Source organism: Natator depressus, chromosome 9 (genome assembly GCF_965152275.1).
Source record: "Natator depressus isolate rNatDep1 chromosome 9, rNatDep2.hap1, whole genome shotgun sequence".
In the NCBI taxonomy this organism is placed as follows: domain Eukaryota; kingdom Metazoa; phylum Chordata; order Testudines; family Cheloniidae; genus Natator; species Natator depressus.
Window position 1 is genome coordinate 34,740,912 of NC_134242.1, and position 22,665 is coordinate 34,763,576.

General features: G+C 40.8%; 1 protein-coding gene across 1 annotated transcript in view; it reads left to right on the plus strand.

The window, feature by feature from the left end:
* The window catches only part of LOC141993703 (uncharacterized), a 448,175-nt gene that overhangs the window by 61,510 nt on the left and 364,000 nt on the right, over positions 1-22,665 (plus strand). Inside the window, exon 2 of the mRNA XM_074963248.1 lies at positions 4,834-5,137. Within this exon, the coding sequence (XP_074819349.1) occupies positions 4,834-5,137 (304 nt within the window). The remainder of the gene's footprint in view (positions 1-4,833; positions 5,138-22,665) is intronic.

Below are 22,665 nucleotides of genomic sequence, written 5' to 3' on the forward strand. Positions count from 1 at the left end.
ACAAAGCATTTGCCTACTTACTTTCAAAGAACACAATTTCTCATAGCTGCTACTATAAGGATGCTATAAATTTATTAATAATTTAATCACTGTCAGATTCTCCAGGCCCTGGCATACACACAGAAAAGAAATTAAGGTCACCACACCAGTCTTCAAGAGGAAATTATTTGTAGGTAAGTGAAATGAGTAATCAGGATAAGATTGCCCAACCTTCTTCCACGCCGTATGTCAGAAGAAGAAACGAAAAGAGGGTGAGGGGCTAATTAAATTGTTGGAAAGGAAAGCGTGGCAGAAAGACGTTTGGTAGAAATCAGTAAGTATGTTCCTGGAAACAGACAATATGTGATTTCCCTACAACAGATTTCTTTAAATATCTGGAAGTTAAAAAGCCTGTGTTAACTTAAATTTGGGTCAGATGTAATTTTTTTGCTAGATGAGATATTAAAATGTGTGTGATGGGGTTTTTGGGGTGCAACCTGAACTGTGGGACCACTGAGCTCTCTTTTGTGCCACCCTGGGGTATTCTTCACACCGTGATGCTGTGACAAGCTACAAACCTCTGGCAGGTACTTAACTTACACAGACATCCACAGGCGGCAGGGACAAATCCAACTGTTACATGAATGCTTCTCCCAGCCACTCATGAACGAACAATAGAGAGGCTCCAGCCAATTCCCCCCAGCTTCTTAGCCTTGCACCCCCGAAATATACCATCTTTTCCTGGTCAGAAGCCTGACCAGTGTATTACCCAGCCTGCCCCTCCCTCGGTGTGGAGAGGTCACACGCGAGCCTTCGTAACCTGAGCTCAGATTTCCCAAGCACTTCAACCAAACCACACTGTTTTAGGTAAAATATAAAACAGATTTATTAACTACAAAAGATAGATTTTAAGTGATTATAAGTAGTAAGCATAGAAATCATAGTTTGTTACCTAAGAAATAAAAGTAAATTCGCAATCTGAGTTCTACAAACTAAACAAGATTTGAATTAAGCAGATCGTCAATACACAGACTGGAACTCTCCTCCAGCCTGGGGCTACCCTCCTCAGTTCAAAGTTTTTGTCCTCCAGACGTGTTTCCAGGTGTTGAGTTGTGTGGGGAGTGAGGCCAAGTCATGATGTCACTTCCCCTCTTTATAGTTTCTTCTAGCTTGTTAGAAAGATCTATGCTTTTGACATTGGGGTCCGCCCCCATTGGTCAACATTCTCCATTGTCTATGTGCTCTCTGAGAAATCTCCGTTGTATACAGTTCCTGGGATAGTGGATTCTCTTTAATGGGCCATCAGCACATATGGCTACTCCATCGTTGTACTTGAAAGACTAGTTCTGGGTGTTCCCAACCTCACAACATATTTTAGTAACACACAAGTAGCAAAACTCCGTAACTTCACGTACAATGGTAGCTCATGCAATCCAACAGGATATTAATGTTCAACAGATCAAGACTTTCAAAGTGATACCTCACAAGGCATAGTTTTTACAAAACATATAATTATATAACAGTGATGAATATGGGGGTTCTAGGGTGTTGCTCTGTGGTATGGAGTGCCACAATGTGTTCTCCTCAAGGCTATTTCCTTTTGTCAATTCATAGCAAAATGTGTAATTCCAGTTTGGGTCTCAGACAATTTAAACTCCCTGTTGATTTAGCAGACTGGTCTGAGTTTTAATTTAAATAGCTCTTCCAATTTTATATTTGCTTCATATATTCCAAAAATGTGTATGCAAAGATAAATACAGCCACATTCTCAGCATGTCAAAAGTATGAGAGCCCCAAAGTGGCCTCCTTACATACTACTGCACTGTATTCAGAAAGAAAAATGTCACAGCTAGCTACTTCCTAAACATGGACCTGATAGGCTCTTATTGATGTCAATGACAAAACTCTCTTTGGTTTCAATGGGAGCAGGATCAGACTCTTCAGGCTCCATAAGAATACTAATCCAATAAATGTAACCAACCAGATGTGTGTTTGCTTTTAGAGAGATTGTAGTAACCTAACTTGACCCCTTTTAAAAAAAATTACATTTTGCTTCATGGTTCTGACTAGGAAATATCTTATATAAGTGAGCCTGTCCCATTCTCAACTCTGTTTGAATTGATGTTATTGTTTGTTGTAAAAGTGGTACTTGAAGCACACAAGCCATTAGACTTTTCCATGACCTATGGGTAATGCTGCTTGGGAATTCCCATAATACTATGCAAACATAAAGAACTTGCTGCCTGAAGATGCCTCTTACACCATGACTACTCCAGCACCTGTCATCTCTGATGTTATATTAAGAACTCTGAGATTGAAAGCAAAAAGCTTTATGCCCTCTAGAGATTAGACAGATGGAACCAGTCACATAAAAAAAAACTACAGTAGAACTTCAGAGTTATGAACACCTCGGGAATGGAGGTTGTTTGTACCTCTGAAATGTTCACAACTCGGAACAAAACGTGTTAGTTCTTTCAAAAGTTTACAACTTAACATTGACTTAATGCAGCTTTGAAACTTTATTATGCAGAAGAAAAATGCTGCTTTTAACCATCTTAATTTAAATTAAACAAGCAGAGAAACAGTTTCCTTACCTTGTCAAATCTTTTTTTAAACTTTCTTTTTGTGCGTGTGGTTTATGTTTAACACACTATTGTACAGTATTTGCTTTTTTTTTTTTTTTTTTTTTTTGGTCTCTGCTGCCTGATTGCATACTCTCAGTTCCAAATGAAGTGTGCGGTTAACCAGTCAGTTCATAACTCTGGTGCTGGTAACGCTGAGGTTCTACTGTACATTATTTGTAGGAAGCTAAAGGGTGTTGCGTCCAAATTGAAGGAAGGGGAGCTAATCAGGATCATGACCTGCAGAAAATGTATTTCCAACTGGTCTCTTGCACCATGCTTCTACAGATTTTTTTTATCTAATTTTATTTACATAGAATTGATTTGTAACTGATGTATGGGAAGAGTTGTCTTTTTGCTAGGTGAAAAACTTAAAAGTAGTAAGCATTTATATTAAAAATTACAAATATTTGCTATGTTGCCTTTGCTATTTTTGCAGATACTTAGCTGTGAATAGGAAGTTTTCCCTTACAACCCAGCTTCTGCTTGAAAGTAAAATGAGTGAAAACTATAGTTTTGTGACATCACAATCTATTGCTATATACTGATATCACAAATTCTGTGTTTTGATGTGAAGACAGGCAAGGAAACAGGGATGAAAGATGAATATACATAGTACATCATGTGATATGCTAAAGCTGAGTGTGAAAGTTCCTCTTTTGGGGCCTTCCTAATATCAGTGTTTCATCCAGGAATCAGTGGTTCTACTGCCATATTCTTTTCAGGACCTTCTTTTCAAAATAATAAATTACTTACACTTTGGACCCAATACCAATACATTTCTAAATGATTTACAGTTAATGTTATATAATTGAAATAATATCAACGGTCAAGTACCGGGAACATCTAACTCCCCCAGCTTTACCTTGTGCTTGTGGCATTCCCTTAAGTAAGTTTCCTCAGCAAAACTGCTCTCCTCTTTGTCCACTTGTCATTTTGATTTGAACAGTAAAACTGAAGGAAAAAGGCACAATATTTATAAGGTAATATTAATATATTGTACCATTTTAGCATATGTGACTGAATTTTGACCATTTCAACTTAATGTTTTGAGTTCTTATTCTTAGAATTTTGGGAAAGAAGGGGATGGAGACAGCCAACAAAATGTGTCTTATTCTTCGTTTTGAAATCAGTACAGGGCCAGATTGAAGCATAAACCTATAAGCCTTTGCCACAGGCCCCAGCTCCTGGAGTTCCAGGATCGGGTTAAGATTTCAGCTTTCATTTTAAAAAAGCCCAAAAACCCAATGCAAGTTTCTTGCTTTCATGGTTGTGGAAAAAACCTTGAAAACAGGACCAGAATGTGACACAGTGATGCCTGTCTGAGTCTGCAGACAGCATGAAGCAATGAATTTGAGAGAGATGAGTTGTCCCATCCATCTTAAATGGGTTGTTCTCAGAGAGGTCCTGCTACTATTGCCCCAGCACAGGATGCTTGGGTGAGGGCTGCTTTCCAGCTCTTCTGGGCTATTGTCAAGCAGCGACCCTCACACAGCAGAGTCTTCTGTTCAGGTGGGTGGTGGCTGAGTCCAACCTACTGTATGTAGGACAGACCCTAACCCACTTGAAGGAAGGAGAAGGCCCACCTTTCCCAAAGAAGAATGGTGATGGGTGCCCTCTGTGAGTAAGCAGAGCCACCTAAGGATGAGGGGTTGTGCTCCCAAGGCACAGGGGTAAGGCCATGGGGAACTCAGGTGTGGTGTGCATAGAGCCCTAGATCACCTTAATCCCATCATGAACCAGTATTTTCAAGTCATTGTTTGTGCATGTACAGCAGCGTTTGTGTTAATTATTAAGCCCTTTAAACATATGTGTGAGTGAATATATCATGGGGTTAGCAGGGGAGATTACATCAAATGTATTTTGAATGGATTGCAGATTTTCAGCATTTCTAGCTTGGTTTCTTGCTTAGTATTGAATATTAAACTTATTAAAATCAAAAGACTTCCTGGCAGTGAGCATATTAGCAAATTATTTCTTTGCCAACACAGTTTTTTATACCTGGGCACCCGCTGGTATATGTGGTGTTTGACATGGAAGCTCACTCCACCGCAAGGCAGCTAGGATTTCCTTCTTTCCCTTTTTGAATTCCAATGTTAGGCTGACTGTTCTCCATAACACAGAGCTGTAGATATGAAAATTTCTTCTCAAACTGTAGGGGGCTTCAGGTGTATTAGATTTACAATATCGAATCTATTTTCCTTGTAGGCCAGCCCAAAGACTCTGTGCTGAGTTTGTGTTCCTTCCAGCTCCCTCAGAGTGGGTGGATCAGTGCAGCCCAGCCCAGCCTGCCATTTACTACATCATCTTCTGGCTTTCCTCAGCTGCACAGCAGAACAGTCTAGCTCAGCCTGCCAGCCTGCCTGTGCCAGTAGACCTCCTGCGTTCATTCCAGCTCCCTCAGAGTGTTTGAGTGACTCCTCCAGCCTGCCGTTTCGCTCCCCCTTCCGCTGGCTTCTCTCGGTAATTCAGCATAGTGGTCTACCCCCTAATGCCAGCCTTTCTGCCACCCAGATAGCGGGGTCCTGCAGGAATAGGTAAGCTGGAATTTAATTTCTCCTCAGTTCCCATGTGTGTGTTAGAGTAGCCTGGCTGCCTTGTTGAGCTCATCAGCAGTTCTTCAAAGAGCAATGCAGAATGTTCTGGTAGCTCAGACTGCCAGCCCCTCCGTCCCTGTAGACAAACCAAATGGCTGTAATCTGTGGTAAAAGATGAGTATGAGGGAGAAAAGTGCCTCAGATGGGACATAGATTCTGTTCCCATACCTCTTACAGCTACCTGCATACAGAGCATTTTACATTAAAATACTAAATTGGGACTTGAGAATTCTGCATTTTGCTCCTGGCTCAACCATAAACATCTTTGTGATCTTGGTCTATTCATTGAATCTTTCTGCCTCATTCTCTACTGTGAAAAGACAATAATACTTTCCAACACCACTGGGGGTTTTATGAGGATAGATTAAGGTGCGTGAGGGGATCAGATACAGCAGTGATAAGTGCCATAGAAAAACCTATGAACAAAAACCATAATTTTCTTTAACAGTGCTGTTGTCCAGCTGTTCTAGTCTCCTATGATTTGTGCCCCTTTAATGTGGTCTTGTCCTGGGCCAGCACCCTCAGTTACCTGAAGGTTCAGTCCTGTGCCCTTGGGGTTATTAATCCAAGAATGTTGGTATCACCCTTCTCGTCACTTCTTCTGTTTCTTCATAGCAGAAGTGAGACTGCCAGGGAACTGTAGCACTTCAATCCGGTTCTGCAGGCTGTCTCTAAAGCTCCTTTTTCAAAATCCTTGTAAGGAAAGGAGGCTGCTTAAGTTCTATTGAGCTGATTTTTACAACACTGAAGTCCAGAGATTTTAAGCAAGTGCTTAAGGTAGCCAGTTCTGAATAGGTATAGACTTAAGCACATGCTTATGTGTTTTCCTGAATGACGGCTTCTGTTTGCTGCTTTTCCTTCTTTTTAGGAATAACCTGAGCTAGGGGAATAAGTGAGCTGCGTGCTCTGTCAGCTAAAGAGCTTCAAACTTTCAATCTTCAAAACTTCCTTGAAAAGGTGGCACTGTTCTTAGTCTTCATGTCTTGTCTTTGTATGCAGCCAAACTAAAAGCGAGTTCCACTTAAACTAATATAGCACCCTCCCCTCTTTACAAACCCACTTCTTCCACGAACCTTAGGTTAAGCACCTTACCAGTGATCATTCCACATCTCCCCCTCCTAGAACTGTTTTATCCCATGTTTTGTCTTGTATGTTATGATCCCATTCTGTGAAGCGCTGAGCACTTCAAAACTCTCTCATTGACTTCAAAGCCCCAAACGCTCTTGTTATAGCACCAGGACCTTTGGAACAAAAGCTGCATGACTGAAGGCAAAGGGAGTTTCCCTCAGACATTAGTGGGAGCTGAACTGAGCCCTTTGTTGTAAATTCTGTGTAGTAGGGACACTCTAATTTCTGTTTTGTTAAACAGCTTGCTAGCTTATAGGGCCATGTAGTTGTTTCTTAGTAAACCCCCCCTATTTTGTGTAAAATAGTCACAAATCCGTGTTAAGTAAATAACCTCATGATAACAGCTGTGGTGTTAATCCATTGTCTTAAGTGTTGTTTAAGCAAGATGTTTCTCACATTTGACATTAATATAGGCTGATGCTGAATAGACTAAATCTTTTAAGAAGTGCCATGATCAGCATGTTTCAGCATTCGTTGTTTGGCTTTTTAGCCACTTAATAAGTTTCTTTCTGTTCATGTGGATAGTCATTTAAAAAACCTTATTGTCAATGAAGTATCTCTGGTTACTCACGTTGTAACAGATAGTTGATTAGGTGGACTTTACTGTGTTCACATCTGATTTTGGGTAGACATTGCTAAGGGGGTCTTGTCAAGAAAGTGGCAGTTATTACAGCCCCATCTGGAGTGATTGATTAGGATGCTGAGATGCTCCATTAGGAAAATGCAGTGACCATATAGATTTTTTTTTTTTAAATCTATGATCAGTTCCTAAATACAGGAGTTAAACCATGCCTAACTTTAATGAAATAGTGATACCTTAAAAAAAACAAAAAAAAACCCAAAAAAGTGTTTCATTGGCTGTGCTATAATGAGAAGGATACAAGAATTGGGACTCAATTAAAAGATTAAATTAAAAGCCTTACATGCTCTAATATTTTCTTTATCATCTTTGGTTGAAAGGCTTGCACTATTTCCTCACAGCTCTTTCTCAAAACCAAAATTTACCCAAGCAGCAAGAATTGGCTTAATGTAGTAGATAAACTACACCCTTTGGTTTCTTTCCCATTATATCTAAGGAGAAGGTTTCTGTCTTTCCTTTATCTATACACCTGAATATAGCTCTGTAATGTAACTCTTACTGTACCTATCTGATAGATATGATGGGAATAAGTGAGGAACTGTCAGCTTCCTCAGCTACATTATGTCTCCTAAGTCAAATGGCTCTGCGCATCCTTATGTATTAAACTGGCAAATGCTCAAAAACAAAATTGTTGGAAATCTTTAAGGCCATGCTTTGAGAAATAGATTTGAACATCTATTAATACTTCTGCAGAAAAATGAAAGGTCAGGAGAGTTAAAAATATGAAGTATGATTTTGGTGCAGCAAAATTCAGTATTTCCATATGATCAGAATTTTAATAATTTATTCTTACACCTCTGCCACCACCAAAGCAATCTGGACAATGTACAACAGAAAGAAACCAAATACAGTAGCATATGTCACGTCGTCTTAAAATACTAATGAGTGGGTCTAATTTAAAAAAGGAATTGAAAGGGAGGGGCTGCGGATACATTTTGAAAATACTTTTAACAGCAGAAACATAAAGCTTTAAGATGGTTAGGTTTTTTTTAAATGGGGATGTTCAAAATGAGGCTGACTACTTCAGATGCAATGACGAGAGCCTTAAATGATGGGTTATGTGCAAATCTGGAAACACAATGGGCTAAAGGAGCAGGTACATGAAGTCTCATGGCCCTTAAGGTTTTAAATAAAATAGTCATAACTGAAATCAGTGTGCCATTTTAGAGTCAGAGACACAGCAGGAGGGGTAATATCTTTTATTGGACCAATATCTGTTGGTGAGAGAGACAAGCTTTTGAGCTTATGCAGAGCGCTTCTTCAGGTCTGGGAAACTTACTCAGACTACGTCTACATTACAGCACGTACAGCAATGCAGCTGCAGCGCTTGTGGTGGAGATGCTCTAAGCTGATGGGAGAGAGCTCTCCTATAGGTTTAATAACTCCTGCCTCTGCGAGAAGCGGTGACTATGTCGATGGGGAAGCTCTCCTGCCGACATAGCACTGCCTACACCGGCGCATAGGTCAGTATAATTTACGTTGCTTAAGGGAGTGCATAAGTCACAGCCCTGAGTGTTATATTGAAGTAACCTGTAGTGCAATGGTTCTCAACCACGGCTATGTGTATCACTGGGGGTACGCAGAAGTCTTTCAGGGGGTACATCAGCTCATCTGGATAGTTGCCTAGTTTTAAAACAAGCTACATAAAAAGCATTGGCGAAGTCAGTAAAAACTACAATTTCATGCAGACAATGACTTGCTTATACTGCTCTATATACTGAAATGTAAGTGCAATATTTATATTCCAGTTGATTTTTTATAATTGTGGTAAAAATGAGAATAAGCATTTTTCAGTAATCGTGCTGTGACACTTTTGTATTTTTATGTCTGATTTTGTAAGTGAGGTGTAACTTGGGGGGTATGCAAGACACATCAGACTCCTGTAAGGCGCACAGTAGTCTGGAAAGTTTAAGAGCCACTGCTGTAGTGAGACAGGGTCTTAGAGTGTCACAGCTAAATACAAAATGGAACAAATTGTTTAGCATAAGTAGTTAACACACATTAAAGCTGAAGTGGCCCATTAACACCCCTCCAATTGTAGGGAGGAAAGGAAGGGGGGGAAAGCAACTGGGGAGGGTTGTTAGTTGGTTATAGATTGTTGTAATAAGCCAGAAATCCAGTGTGTCTGTTCAGTCTATGATTTTAGTATCTAGCAAAGTTATGAATTTAAGCTTCCAGGTTCGTCTTTTGAAAGTGTTGTGCAGGTTTCCTTTGAGGGTGAGTACTGGTAGATCAGATATTGAGTGATCATGTTGGGAAAAATGTTCACGCACAGGTGATATGGGGTGTTTTTGTCTTTTCTCATTTTCCTGATTGAATTCATTTGAGAGAATAGTGGTTGTCTGGTTTCACCCACATAGTTGCTAGTGGAGCGTTTAGTGCGTTGGATGAAGTACACCACATGTTGTCATATGCATGTGTAGGACCCATGGATCTTGAAAGGTGTGGGGGTGGGGAGTGAGGGAGGCAGGGGGTGCTGATCATTTCCGCAGTTTTTGCATCTGTTGTTTTGGCAGGGTCTGGTGCCACTTTGAGTTGGTGGGTCCTGGTCTGTAGGGACCTTGCATCTGATGATGAAATTGAAGAGGTTGGGGGCTATTTGAAGGCCAGAAGAGGGGTTTCAGAAAAGATTTTAGAGTTCAGACAGTTTAAAAAATGGTAGGCAGATGAAATGATGACTCTACCCATTAAGTAACTGAACTGCTAACTGGACATGCATTGTTATGAGGTGGTCAGGCACCATGTTTATACAATCTAGACAGCCTTTAGGGCCAGGTTCTGTGCTCATTCAAGTAAATGACAACATTCTTATGGCTTTCAAAGAACAGTATAGGCCCTAATGAAGCCAACCATGAATCTGATTCAAGACTGCATGGGTTTTCAATATAATTACACCTTTTTGTAAATGTTCTCAATGATTTCTTCATTTCTGTAAAGTTTCTGCTGCAAAAGCCCAAAATGACTCTGCACCTGCACAGAAAATCCTACCTTTGTAATTGAAATGATGTGACCTTAATTTAAAACAACACAAACAAACAAACAAAAGGATTTCCAGCTGCATACTTTCATTTGCATTGAAATTGAACTTTATGTACTTAAGTACTGTGTACTTTTGGGAAAGTTCTGGATTGGGAGTAAGATGAGAGGAATTCTGGCAACTCAATCCTTACTTTCAGATCCAGCTAACATAATTACAGTTTTGCTACTGGCCAGTAGCACTGCTCTTGATATCATCAAAGCATTCTTGTAAAACATTGTGAACTATTCCCAGTGACCATTTCTGTGGTCGGCATGTGGTAATCTTAATGCACATACTGAACCATGCCTTGTACAAAGAGCTATGAAGATTTTACATATAAACACCAGTATAGATCCATGTGAACTACCAAGGTACCAAACAGCTTTGTTGTAAACAGCATAAAATTTGAAATTTTGGCATCTTGGCACCTATTACGCAAATATCTTTCAAATAATTTTGGGACTCTGTGGTCTATAGTTTTGCTGCTGTAATCTATCACATCAAATAATATATTTTGAGGGGGCTATGTCAAAAGCATTGGAGAATCAGTGCTCAATGAACAGTCAGTTGACGTTGATCAGTTGCATTGCTAAAATGATGGAGAAAAAAGCTAGAAAGAAAGCTGTAACAATAGGGTCCGCCTACAAACATGACAAACTGTAACTTCTAGGAAATAAATTGATTTGTTTCTGGAACACATCTGCTCAGTTTTCTAGTAAAGTGCAATTTTTGGAAAGAAAATGTCCTGTTTGAAAGACAAGACTAAGCCAATTGTGATGTAGTTTAACCACTCATAGATACGTACCTATTACTTTTATTTCATTTGTTTCTGGTAGCACTCAAAATGTACTAGGTGTTTTCAACAGCTTTAAAAAGGAAAAAATAACAGTCAAAGAGAGAGATGGTAGGAGGAAAAGGTAACAACAAATAAGTAAGTAGGGCCAAGTCTTGATAATAAAATGTTTGTATTATTCAATGGTGTGTGTGTGTGTGTGTGTGTGTGTGTGTGTAATACACATGCACTGGAATACCAAAACCTAGTTGGTCTGCTGGAATGCTTTCCTTGTTCAAATCCTTCCTGAAGGACTCTGTCTGCTGTGGTGATATCTCAGGAACATTAGCATATATGCCTGTTAGATATTTCCATCCTAGTGAATTGTGTGATGTGGGACTGTTTGCATGGGGAAATACATGGTTTTGCTTTTATAGCACAGTAGTAGGACATCTGCTGTGTACAGTGTTACTGAACATGTTGGAGATGTGCAGGACATAGGGGCAAAGTGGCAGAGAAAGCGGTGAATAGGGATGGTTGTGGGTGTGGCTGCCCTTTAGTGCCCCGTGCTGATCTAATGTGGTGCTCCAGGCACTTGTCTGCTCTGTGTCCCTTCTCTCAGGTCCCCTTACGAACGCTGTGCAGTCCAAGTCCAAAAAGGTTTCAGAAAAATTCCCCCACTGCAATTCTACTATTAAATCCCCAAATAAACTTGTAATAAAGGCTCTCCCTTTGCACTCGTGGGTTGCACAGCCCTCCTTTTTGGGGACTATGATAACTAGGATTTTCTCTCTCTATCTCTCTGAGCACCTCCATGCAGCTGAGCCCTGATGACCTTTTATCAGGTCCAGGTGCTGGTTGTTCAATTAAGGGAAGCTTGGACCTAGACACCCTTAAATGGGTCAGCAACCCTATAACAGGGATGACTAGAGGTTCAAGTATGTTACCCAGTTTCACCCAGAACAGCTTTTGTGCGGTGAAACAATTTATATGAAGATTAGGCAGACTCATATCTCTATTACATCAGTGTAAATTTGGAATAAACTCTGCTGAAATTGAGTTATTCTGGATTTACACCAGTTCAAGTGAGATCAGAATCTGCCTCCCTCCCCATAGAAACCTTCCAAGTAGATAATCCCCTGGCATAGGTGTTTGAAATGAGGGAGATCTAATTCTGAAGAAGACAAACGTGCAGATAAATCTGCCTACCTGTTTGTACCACATTTGAAGTATTTCTGGGAAAAATCCTTAATACTGTATTTCAAATACATTTACGGCACAAAAGACTTGCACAGAAATTCTGAATTAATAAATCAAGCGTTTACATTTAACTGCAGGCATTTATTTTTAATTTTTATCACATATTCATAATACCAAGCATAACGAAACGGATTATAATGAAGTTTACACAGATGTGCATCAGGTTTCAGTAGTTTTGTAGCAGAACATTCTGATTAGGGTGACCAGATAGTAAGTGTGTCAAATCAGGACACTTCTTTTTTCTGGGGGATAGATGGGGGAGGGACAGTTGTGTGTATAAGATTAAAAATAGAATGTGCACTAGGCCTACCTTGTACTATAGGGCTTCTTGGAAGAGTCCGAGCTCTGCAGTGCAAGGCTGAAGGAGCACAAGCTCTGCACAACTGGGACTTGGGCTCCTTCAGCCCTGTGAAAAATCAGGAGAAATAGTACTTTGATCAGGATGGGGGACAAATGGTACTTTAAGCTTCTGTTCCCGAGTGGTGATCACTTCTAGGCCAATTATTACTCTTTGTGCCTTGTATAATAATTCCTATTGGAACTGTTGCATTCTTTCTAGGTTCTATTTGTTTCTCCTTTAGGATCTGTAGCAGATTGGCAGCCCAAATTTTGACACCCTGGCACAGCAAGTCCTTCAGTGCCTAGCTTTATGTGCTCCTCTGGGTGACATATCGGCTTTGGCTTTTCCTTCAGTGACACATTCTGTCCTTCATCAAAATAATTTGGAATGTACTAGGATTAAATAAATGGTATGTATTGAAATACCAACCTGCCAAGCTAACCACACTTAAGTTTGCCAAACCAAACACGATAATTGGAAATTTGCCTCAGCCTTGAAGTCTGTCTCCGATAGGATAGGGCTGGCTCCAGGGAGAGGAGGCTGCTCAAGAAGACACAGACTCAGAGATCCCATTCCTGGAGCAACAGAAAGCAGACTTTGTTTTGCAAATTCAAACTTTGGGTCAGTGTTATGGGCTACAGCTGAATTTCCACATCTCTGGGTTTGCTAATCCCTGTTACCCACCAATGATTTATCATAGTCCCACCATTTCTAGACTATTTTTAAAGCATTATCTCAAGATGATTCTTGTAATTTACAAAATATTTTTTCCTCATTGCTATTTATAATAACTCCTTAGAGACTTCAAATTGAAATCTATTTCCTGGCAGAAGACTCTCCCTCCATCATACATGCTAGTTATTGTAGCATGTATAGTAAGATTTGAGCTGCCTGTTGGCATTGTGGTGTTTTGGGATTTTATTTTTAAGAAACATTAAAGCATTTAAAGTATGAGAAAGAAAACCCACATACACAGAATATTACATGAAGAGGCTGTTGGGGGAGGAGGAAAGGTAGTAGGTAGGCTAATTTGGGGTCTAGCAACCTTGAGAGTGAGCCTTCCCAAAGTTTAACGGCAGCTAAAGAACTATGGGTCCCCTGCGCCCATCTGTGAGTGGACCATTGCCTGTGCCCATGAAAGGGGGTCATTGCTCTAATGTGGCACTTGTCCCACTTCCCCAGGACTTAACATGAACCTCTCTGTAGCTAACTACTGGGTTTCTGACTTCAGGAAGTTGCAGGGTTTGAGACAGGAGAGCAGGCTGGACTCCTCCACATCCTCCCCCTCTCGAATCCATAGAGGTAGGGTGACCATATTTTCCCAAAGGGAAAACAGGATATTGCTGTGGGCCAGCCCGAGCCCCCCTGCAGCGTGCCCACGCGCAGGACCAGTTTGAGGCTCCTTGCTTCCTGCCCACCCATGTGGGGCCATCCCAAGGCCCCCCCTCTACTTTCTGCATGCAGGACTGGCCCAGGACCCCCTGACTCCCACCTGCGCAGGGTTGACCCAGCCCCAGCTGCTCTCCCAAGCCCCTCCCGCATAAGGCTGTCATTGCTGTTGATCTCTGCTCCAAGCCCCATCCCCCCCACACGTTCCTCCGCGCCCCTCTAGTGGTCTAGTGACAAAAGTGGGTCACATCCCACTTTTTTTTTTTTTTTTTGGCAAAACTGCATTTGTCCCATTTGCTCTTGCCAACTGATGATCAGTTGGCAAGAGCAAACAAGACAAATGCCCAGTTTTACCAAAAAAGTCAGAATGGCTTAACAGGGCTTAAAAAAGGGACTGTCCCAGCCAAAATACGGACATATGGTCACCCTACATAGAGGAAACCAGGGCACATTAATACAATCAATTGCTTCATTGAGTGGAACCCCCTTTTAGAGAGTGACTCTGAGAGAAGTGGTGATTGGTTGACACTGTTCACAGTGGCTTGCTCATGGGACCAGAGGAGTCACTGAGCCGGCAATGGAATAGATGCAAGGGGTGGAATCCACAGGATAAGCAACTTAAATGCTCAGGGTGATATTCTGGCCTTGCTGAAATCAATAGGAGTTTTGTCATTTACTTCAGTGGGGCCAGGATTTCACCTTCAGTATTGGGACAAGAGGAATCATGTCCCATTCCCTAATGAAGTTGGAACTGAGTCTTCTCTCCCCTACATGAATTATTCCTATGGAGTCTAGCCCCTAATAGGGAGATAATCTCTAACTCAAAGTTAGGCTTCATCATTTTCTTTCACTGAGAGAAGTCTTTCCCCCTTTCTTTCACATAAACTCTTGCATCCAGGATCTCCCAAATCCATACTCCATTCTCCTTAAGAATGCACCCAGGGTTTCATTTCATCCTTTGTCGGAATCTGTCCTGCCGCTCTGTTTTTCCAAGCACCCGTGCTTCTTGTTTTTTTCCTTTCTTGCTATAGTTCCTGTCACTTTAACAAACCTTGAATATTCTTTCAATAGCTCTGTTCTCACTAGTCTGAATATTGCTATTTCTGAGCTTGTCATGCAATACCTATAGGACATAAAAACATGGGAAATGCCCTATATCCCTCAGTTATATTTAAAGTAGTAAGAGCTCTATTACAGAGTTCAGTTGTAATTACACTGACCTGGTGCTTTGTCAGTTCAATATTTGGTTAGTCAGTTTTGCTGATCTTAATTTACTTACATTTGGTTTTGATGCCAATTTCTCCTTTCTGTTTGCTATTCCTAGTAAATGTGGTTTTTATGGTGCACCTTGCTCTTAAAGGAGATGAGGTTCACAGCAGCAAATTTTGAGATTGTAGCCTGTAGGACTTGTGAAGCAATCAAGGAAAAGTACAGTATATAGAGGCCTGCCTGCTTTATATTATCATACATATAGAGATTGCTAATGCCAATGTTGCGTATAGAGATACAAATTATGATTGACTATTTCAGTGGTGGCTGATGTCAGTGGTAGCTATGAGGGGAAATTGCATCTTTTTTAAAAAATCTGTTAATTCAAGTTATGCAGACTTTATGAAATCAGATTTAATAAATTTTACATTAGGTATGGGTGACAAAGCAGAGTTAAAAACTATATGGAGTTAATAATGTAATGGGAAATCACTTCTAATACCTAAATAATAACCTCTCCCCAAACTAGTCAAAAGCACCCACTCCTTGCCAGGACCAACATCTTAAATCAAACTTGGAATTCATATTCCAAGCTGTTTTTGAGTTATGGCATGCTAAAGATCACATCTTTTTAAAAACGTTGATATCTCCCAAACACTTGCTTCAAGCTTTCCAGATAAATTCTGCCTTGGCGTAAGCACTTGTCTGTGAAATTTCAGATGGCTTGGTTTCATTTTGATGAAGTTAAGGCAGAATATGTCTAAATCAGCCTGCAAATGGAAGGATTCTTTCAACCTGAACTGTGGAGAGACTATTGTCTCTCCATAATAAAGTAATAGATGTTTCAGAAGTGCTTTGAAGTTGTTCCAGCCTCTTCATGGTGCTGTGAAATCTGATACTTCAGCTTTTAAGCAGTCTGTGAAAGTACAAACTGTAGTACTTGTGGAATTCATTTAGTGACTTCCAAGCTCAAGTCTGGCCTGGGAATGAAAAGAAACAGTTTAAGGGAAGGTGGGGCCCGGGGGAGAGAGGGGCAGGCTTCAATAAAATGTGGTGGGCAGTTGTCAATTTTGGCCTATTTTCAGATATGTGGCTTCATGCTTTCTAGAGATAAACTGTGACTTTTCCCAAAGGATTGAAGGATTTTTTTTTCCATTAAAACTTTTAGAATCACATGGCTGTGAAGTTAAGTGAAATACAGAACAGCCAAAAACCATGCTTTGTTAAAGCACTTAAATGTTAAATCTTTTGGTTGGTTGCAAGACCTTGTCTCCACTTATATCAGCGCAGTGCATTTGTCATCTTCAAAAAACAAAACAACCTCTCTCCCCCCCCCCCCCCCCCCCAAGTTACCATACTGTGTAACAGTCTAGCAAGGTTTGCCTGAAACCCCTCATCCAGTCAGCAGATGTTGGTTCTTCATGGAAAGGAGTAAATGGGTTGTGCTGGCTCCGAGGCTCTCAGTTGTTACCTCAACGGTCTATGAGGGAGGTGGAAGTGATAGAGATGGAGGTTTTGGGGAGTGTGCTGGACCAGAAAGAGATGAGGGATCTCTTTGTCTGTTATTCTTCACAATCGGATCGTTTTGTTCTATTTTACAGTAGGCTAGAAAAGGCACCTGATTGTATGTTGCTTCTTAATTTTTCTTTGGACTTGGTTTTCACTGCAGAGTTAACTTTGAGTTATAACTTGAGGATTGTCTGTAACTTGAGTCATGGCGACACAAAAACCCCTTTAAATTCAAGGGGGTGGGTGCTTTTAACTCGAGTTGGCTGGCTCACCAGGGGGCACAGGCTACTGCTCCAGTTAGCACAGCTCCTCAGCTGCTAGCACAACCACTCTGTGTAGTACTCCATTCACTCTGTGCATCTCTAATGTTGTTCTTCAGCATGGCTGCTTTCCATTGAGCACGGCTAACTCAAGAAGAATGAAGTCAGATATGGATAACTGAAGTTAACAATGCACCAAAGACACAGGAGGACACCAGAGGACTAGGCTGACCAGACAGCAAGTGTGAAAAATTGGGACAGGGGGTGGGGGTTAATAGGAGCCTATATAAGAAAAAGCCCCAAATATCAGGACTGTCCCTATAAATTCGGGACATCTGGTCACCCTACAGAGGACTGTGATTCAGTCACCATTTCACCATTCCTCCTCTGCTTCCCGCTTGCTTTGGGGAAGGAGTAAGTTGTTCCACCCTTTTTTGTGAAATAGTTTATTCTCCCCTCTGTGTGCCCATGCAGCTACTCGGACCAGTGAGTACGGAGGATGGAGCTAGGGCTACTGCCATTCCTCCCTTGCCCTCTGACTCCACTCAGCCCATTTGCTTACAGTGGGCAGTTGTATCTGCAGAGTAGCCCTTCCCCTGCCCAGTAAAGCCAGAGTCACAATTTGAGCAGGAGAGAGTGGAAGCGTGTGTGGGGGACATCATGCCCTGCACTGAAGAGTAAGGGTTGTGACCATCTAACGTATATGGAATATCCAGCCTGGAGTTTTAAAAACACTGCAACACAAAATCTGTACACACAATCTGCACATATGTGTGTCCCTAATTAGCATTCACCAGTATCCTGACAACACCAGAGTTGTAACTGCATGCAATCAGATTCAGTGGTTGGTGAAGTCAACCCTATATATAGTTTGTATATCAGATTACGTTTCTGTTGTGTTTTGGAATCCTTTGGTTTGAAAGACACTATGTAAATGCAGGAGCTGAATATTTGATTAAGGATAAATAAATATATATAATATATACACTTAGTTCTCCTGACTGGGGGATGGATATGACGGTGTAATGGGGCAGAATTTGGCCCACAGGGTATAATTTGCTGGTTTGTGTCAGATAAGTATGGGGCTTTCTGATGCCAACTCTGATAGAAGGAAAACAACAAAAGAAAAGCCCAGCCCGTTCTGTTTAGGAATGGCAATAAGAAGCAGACAACTTGGATCAGAGGATAGTCTGCAGTGATGCATCCAAAACAACTGCTTTTGTTCCAAATTGAGCTGATGCATTCAATAAAATATTCAAGGAATGTTGTGCCGTTTGTGGTGCAGTACTATAGATATCGTTGTCATGAAACTAAACACTCAAATCCATGTTAAAATAATATTACCATTGAAACAAAATCAACAAAAGCAAGGCAAATTCCAAGGGAAGACTGCTGCCGCCCTGCAAGTCGACTGAAGTTTGAAATGAAATGAAATGATCTCCATTTAATGCTCAGAGCCATCACTCCGAAGACCCTTTGCTTATGCCAGTTCAGTGGCTCAGAGAAATAGTTTTTAAACTGCTTAGCATCAAGAGGTCAGAAATTACAGACAGTAGTTTAAGAATTTAGAACCAACTGTGTGATTTCAATGAATGTGAGCATGAAGGGTCCTTTATATTAAGGAGTAGTATTTTTTCACTTGGCATTGTTTTCTAAGTCAAACATAGGCGCACATATATGTAATGTTATGAAATTGTGTTTGTGTGTGCGTGCGCAATTCGTACATATACTATATTTCTGGTGACATCATAATGAGCAGTTAAGGTCGCATTCGTATTTTCAATTAAAGTGGGATTTCATTCTTGTAATAGGCAGGAAAGCAGCTGTTGAGCATAACCAAAATTACACTGCTTGCTCTCAGGGTAAAGGTTCATAAGGTTCAAATTTATTCAATGGTCTGGGAATTCAAAGAGGCTAAAAGTAACTTTCTAAAAAATATTTTAGAGCAGCTAACGCTATCTTTCAGAAGGTTTTACTGCTTGAAACTTAAGGTAGAAATAGATCAAAACAAATTTATTAGTATTATGTATCATTAGTGTTTCTGTTTACATCACAATAGCTGAGGGATTTAAAAAATCCTTATCAAATATCATTATCAATACTCTGGCATTTTATAATTTTGGATGTTAGCTCTTTTGAAAGAGATGAGAAGGTTTCTAGCCAGTAGAGCACAAAGTGGTCAGTAATAATAGAATATTTGGGTTAATTACCTTACCAGTCTCTTCTATTCTTCTTAATGGTTAGAGTTTTGTAAATGTAATATTTTTGTTCTGTATTTTGTGTAAATGTATAATGCAATTAGAGACTTGTGCATTGAGATGACACTAATATACAAGTACCACGTAAATATTTATAAATAGAAATAATAACACTAAATGAACAGCCTCCTTTGCATGGAAGTATCCATAGTTGGCCTGGCTAGTGATTTTGGTGCTTCTGAAAGTGGTTGAATTCTGAAATCTTCTGTTAACCTGGAGAGCAGGTAGAGCACAAGCAGCAATGCCAACCTTGCCATGCTCTTCTGCTTTGATCTATAGGGACTGCTTCTCAGCAATCTTTAAAATGTTATGGTGGGGAGGAACTGAGTGAAAAATACATACATCCTCTTTTTTTCTTTATAACTATCATTTGGATTTGTATCTCTCTCCATCCCCAAGAAAAAAACAAACAAACAAAAAACTCCTTTTTTTCCTTCCCTTTTGCAGCTTGCCTAGTTCTGATCAGCTGGGAAGTAGGAACAGCAGCATCTGCCTCTGGAGAACAGGCAGCTGCTGTGGCAAACAATATCAACAGTCTGCAGAAAATCAGGGATAAACTGGGAGGGAAGAGCCCCTGTTCTTCCATTCCAAGGTATCTACTAAGCAGGGAAAGGGCGGGGAGGGAAGGGGAAGCATTGTGATTGCCTAATGTAAATGGAAGGCTACGCTGTCAGAAACCATGGACCGGATAATGGAAGGGGGCAGAAGCAAGTGAGATGAGGAAAGGGGGGATGGCAGCCAGTAGCTAGTGAAGCTGTTTTGCCACAGATCTCCCTCCTGCTACCTGTGCAGAGACCGTAGGACTTGCTGGGGCTACCTCTGCTCTTCTCCTGGCAGTGCTGTCACAACACAGGAACTGCAACCATCCTTGCTCACAGCTCCTCTCTGACTTGCTTTTGGGATGAGAATGAGGGAGAGGAACAGCATTCCCCCAGTGCAGGGTTCTGAAATCCTCACCCCTCTTCTGCATTTGTAACTGCACCAGGTCCACTGGGTCAAGGCCCTTTGTGGCAATGGAAAAGGGGGAAGGATTTGTCTTTTACCATAAACTTTATTTCTCTGAAAAATGAGGGTTAAAAATATTATAGGAGCCTCTTACGCCCCACAACACTCCTGTGAGAGGTAGTAGCCCCATTTTAGAAATGAGGAAACACAGGCACAGAGGACAAGAGACTTTCACACAGCCACACTGGAAGTCTGTGGTAGAGCTCAGAGTTCAAGTCTACCTGCTAGAGTCTTGTGCCTTGACCATCAGACCACCCACTGTTTGTTTGACGAACCCCCCAGCAGATGACCCCAGTTTGGACACCAGCACTCTAGTAACCTACCTCATCAAAAGGGGTCATTGCTGAGGATTCTCTCAGCTTAGGTATTGAGAAGAGACAAATAGTGTTAAAACAATCCCTTTAAAATTTCCATATACCCTATATTTTACTGTAACTCAACTCAGAAAATCCATTCATTTCTGCCTCTCTCCTTTAATCTCTAAATCCATGAACACTAACAGGCTCTCCTATCTCTTTAAGGTGATAGTTTATGGTGATAATAACTAAGACAGTTAAGGGAAAAGAAACAGCTTATTTGTGGTGCATTTATTACAGCCAAGAAATAACAAGATGAATAGTGAAATATTTCTCTCTGTAGAACACAGTTTTGTGTTTTAACGGATAGGCTTTGTCAGAGCTAAAAGGGAGTCTTATAATACATTTTTTGAGAGAAGACTTCCAATGTTAATGAGCAGCTGAATCTGTCTCAGGGAAACAGTTTGTTGCTAAAAATAGATCCCAGCCTAACTGTAACTAAACTCAGATTGCAGAAACCAAGCTATTCAGACTCCTGATTTCTAATGCAGGAGGAGAGGAAGCTATTACAAACAGCTCTGATTAATATATATTTTCAAAATGTGCCAAATGAGCCCAATTTTGAAATTAATCCACTTGTGAACTTCTATCAAATATGCTTACAACATTCTCTGGAGATTTTCTTCAGATTCCCAAAAGCCAATCAGAAACCAGTTAATAGTTATGAGGCTAAAAGGAAAAACACTGCACACAATCTATTTATAGAATGTTAAGCAAAACAGTGTGATAAAGGGCAAATGTAAGCTTTCAGTGAGACTTCTCCCTTGCAGTCCCCGTCATGTGGTCTTTACATACAAACCATACAATTAACCATGGAAATTAATTTGCTTTAGAACAACATTATTTTGATTAGAAGAAAATATTACCATGTTTGTTTACTGTTTAAAATGTTCTCATTTGCAGGCCCTCTATGTTTAAGGGATCCTAATGGCTTGCAGGGCCTAGAGATTTGGGGCTATATTTTCAGGTGGGCATCTGCAGGTCTGCAAGCATGGGTGCATGATGGAACCTTCCATTTTCAGATGGAAAACTTGCAACATTGGCAGATTTTTTTTTTTAAATGCTCAGTTATGGGTGTCAGTGCAGATGGAGTCTTAGCAGGTGGGTGCGAAAGGACACATGCAGAGCTCTGCAGAACTACTTGTGCCTCATTCAACTGGTGGTGCTGTTGCCATTTTTTTAAAAACCCAGGTGGTAGGCTGGGGTGCCATCTAGCTGGAATAAAGGATCCAGTCCAGAATGAGAATGGCAGGTCATAAGAGGTTCTGCTATCTGTTTTGCAGGTGAAGTTGAACTCCTGGCCATGATGAGTCTGACTCAGGAACCCCTTCTCACTGCCCCCCATGAAGATAGTGCCAGTACCAAAGTCTAGCAGCATAGGTTGGGCAAGCTCTGCATAGAACAGATAAGAGAGTAGCACGTCCCTGGGATCAGCTGTCATTTTTGGGGCCAAAAAGTCAACCCATAGGGCAGCCTAAAATGATGCATACCACCTATTAGTAAATAAGAACTGGTACCACCTGGTGTCAGATAGGAGACAAACTATCTGAGGTACTTCCTGTTATGAGTAGTTGTCCTACATTTCTAACAACTAAATAGGCCTTGCAGCTCTCTGTGGAACAGAAAAAATAGTGATATAAAATCTGATACAATTAATTTAGGGTGAGTGGCAAACAATAAGGACAGTGACTTTGAAAGAGTGATGCTACACAGCATGGGATAAGTAGCCAGCAGTGCACTAGTAGAAGAGAGAAACCATGTATTTAGCAATGCAGCCACAGAATTTGATGTCCTTTCACTGGGCATATGTTGCATATGGACTTCCCAGAGCCTCCATAACATACACCCATTTACAGAGCAAAGAGTGGTAAAAGTGAGAACCAGGCTCACCTTTGCATAGGAATCAAATCATACGTATGGCGCTGATCACCAGAAAAATGGGACAGCAGTCCTGTGAGTCAGATGGGCACAAGGCCTGAACAGAATGTTATTCATAGCCAGGCAGAACAAAAGGCTGCTCAAATAAATGCACAAGAATTAGGCAATGCATTGGAGGCAACAGAACAGTTAGCTAGGTGTGGCATTTGTCACAGGTAACAGGGATGTCTCTAATCACGTAGTATTAGGTCAGAGGGAATTGTACCTGTGGTACTGCTATCCTTGCTTATAGTGCATCTTAAAGAGACATAATAAAGTTTATTAATTAATGTACAGCATCCACTATAGAGAAGCAGAACAAAATACCCAGCAAATGCCAAACGCCTACCAACACCTGTATGTTTGTCATGTACTTGTATTTAAGATCTATCTATCAAAGGTACAA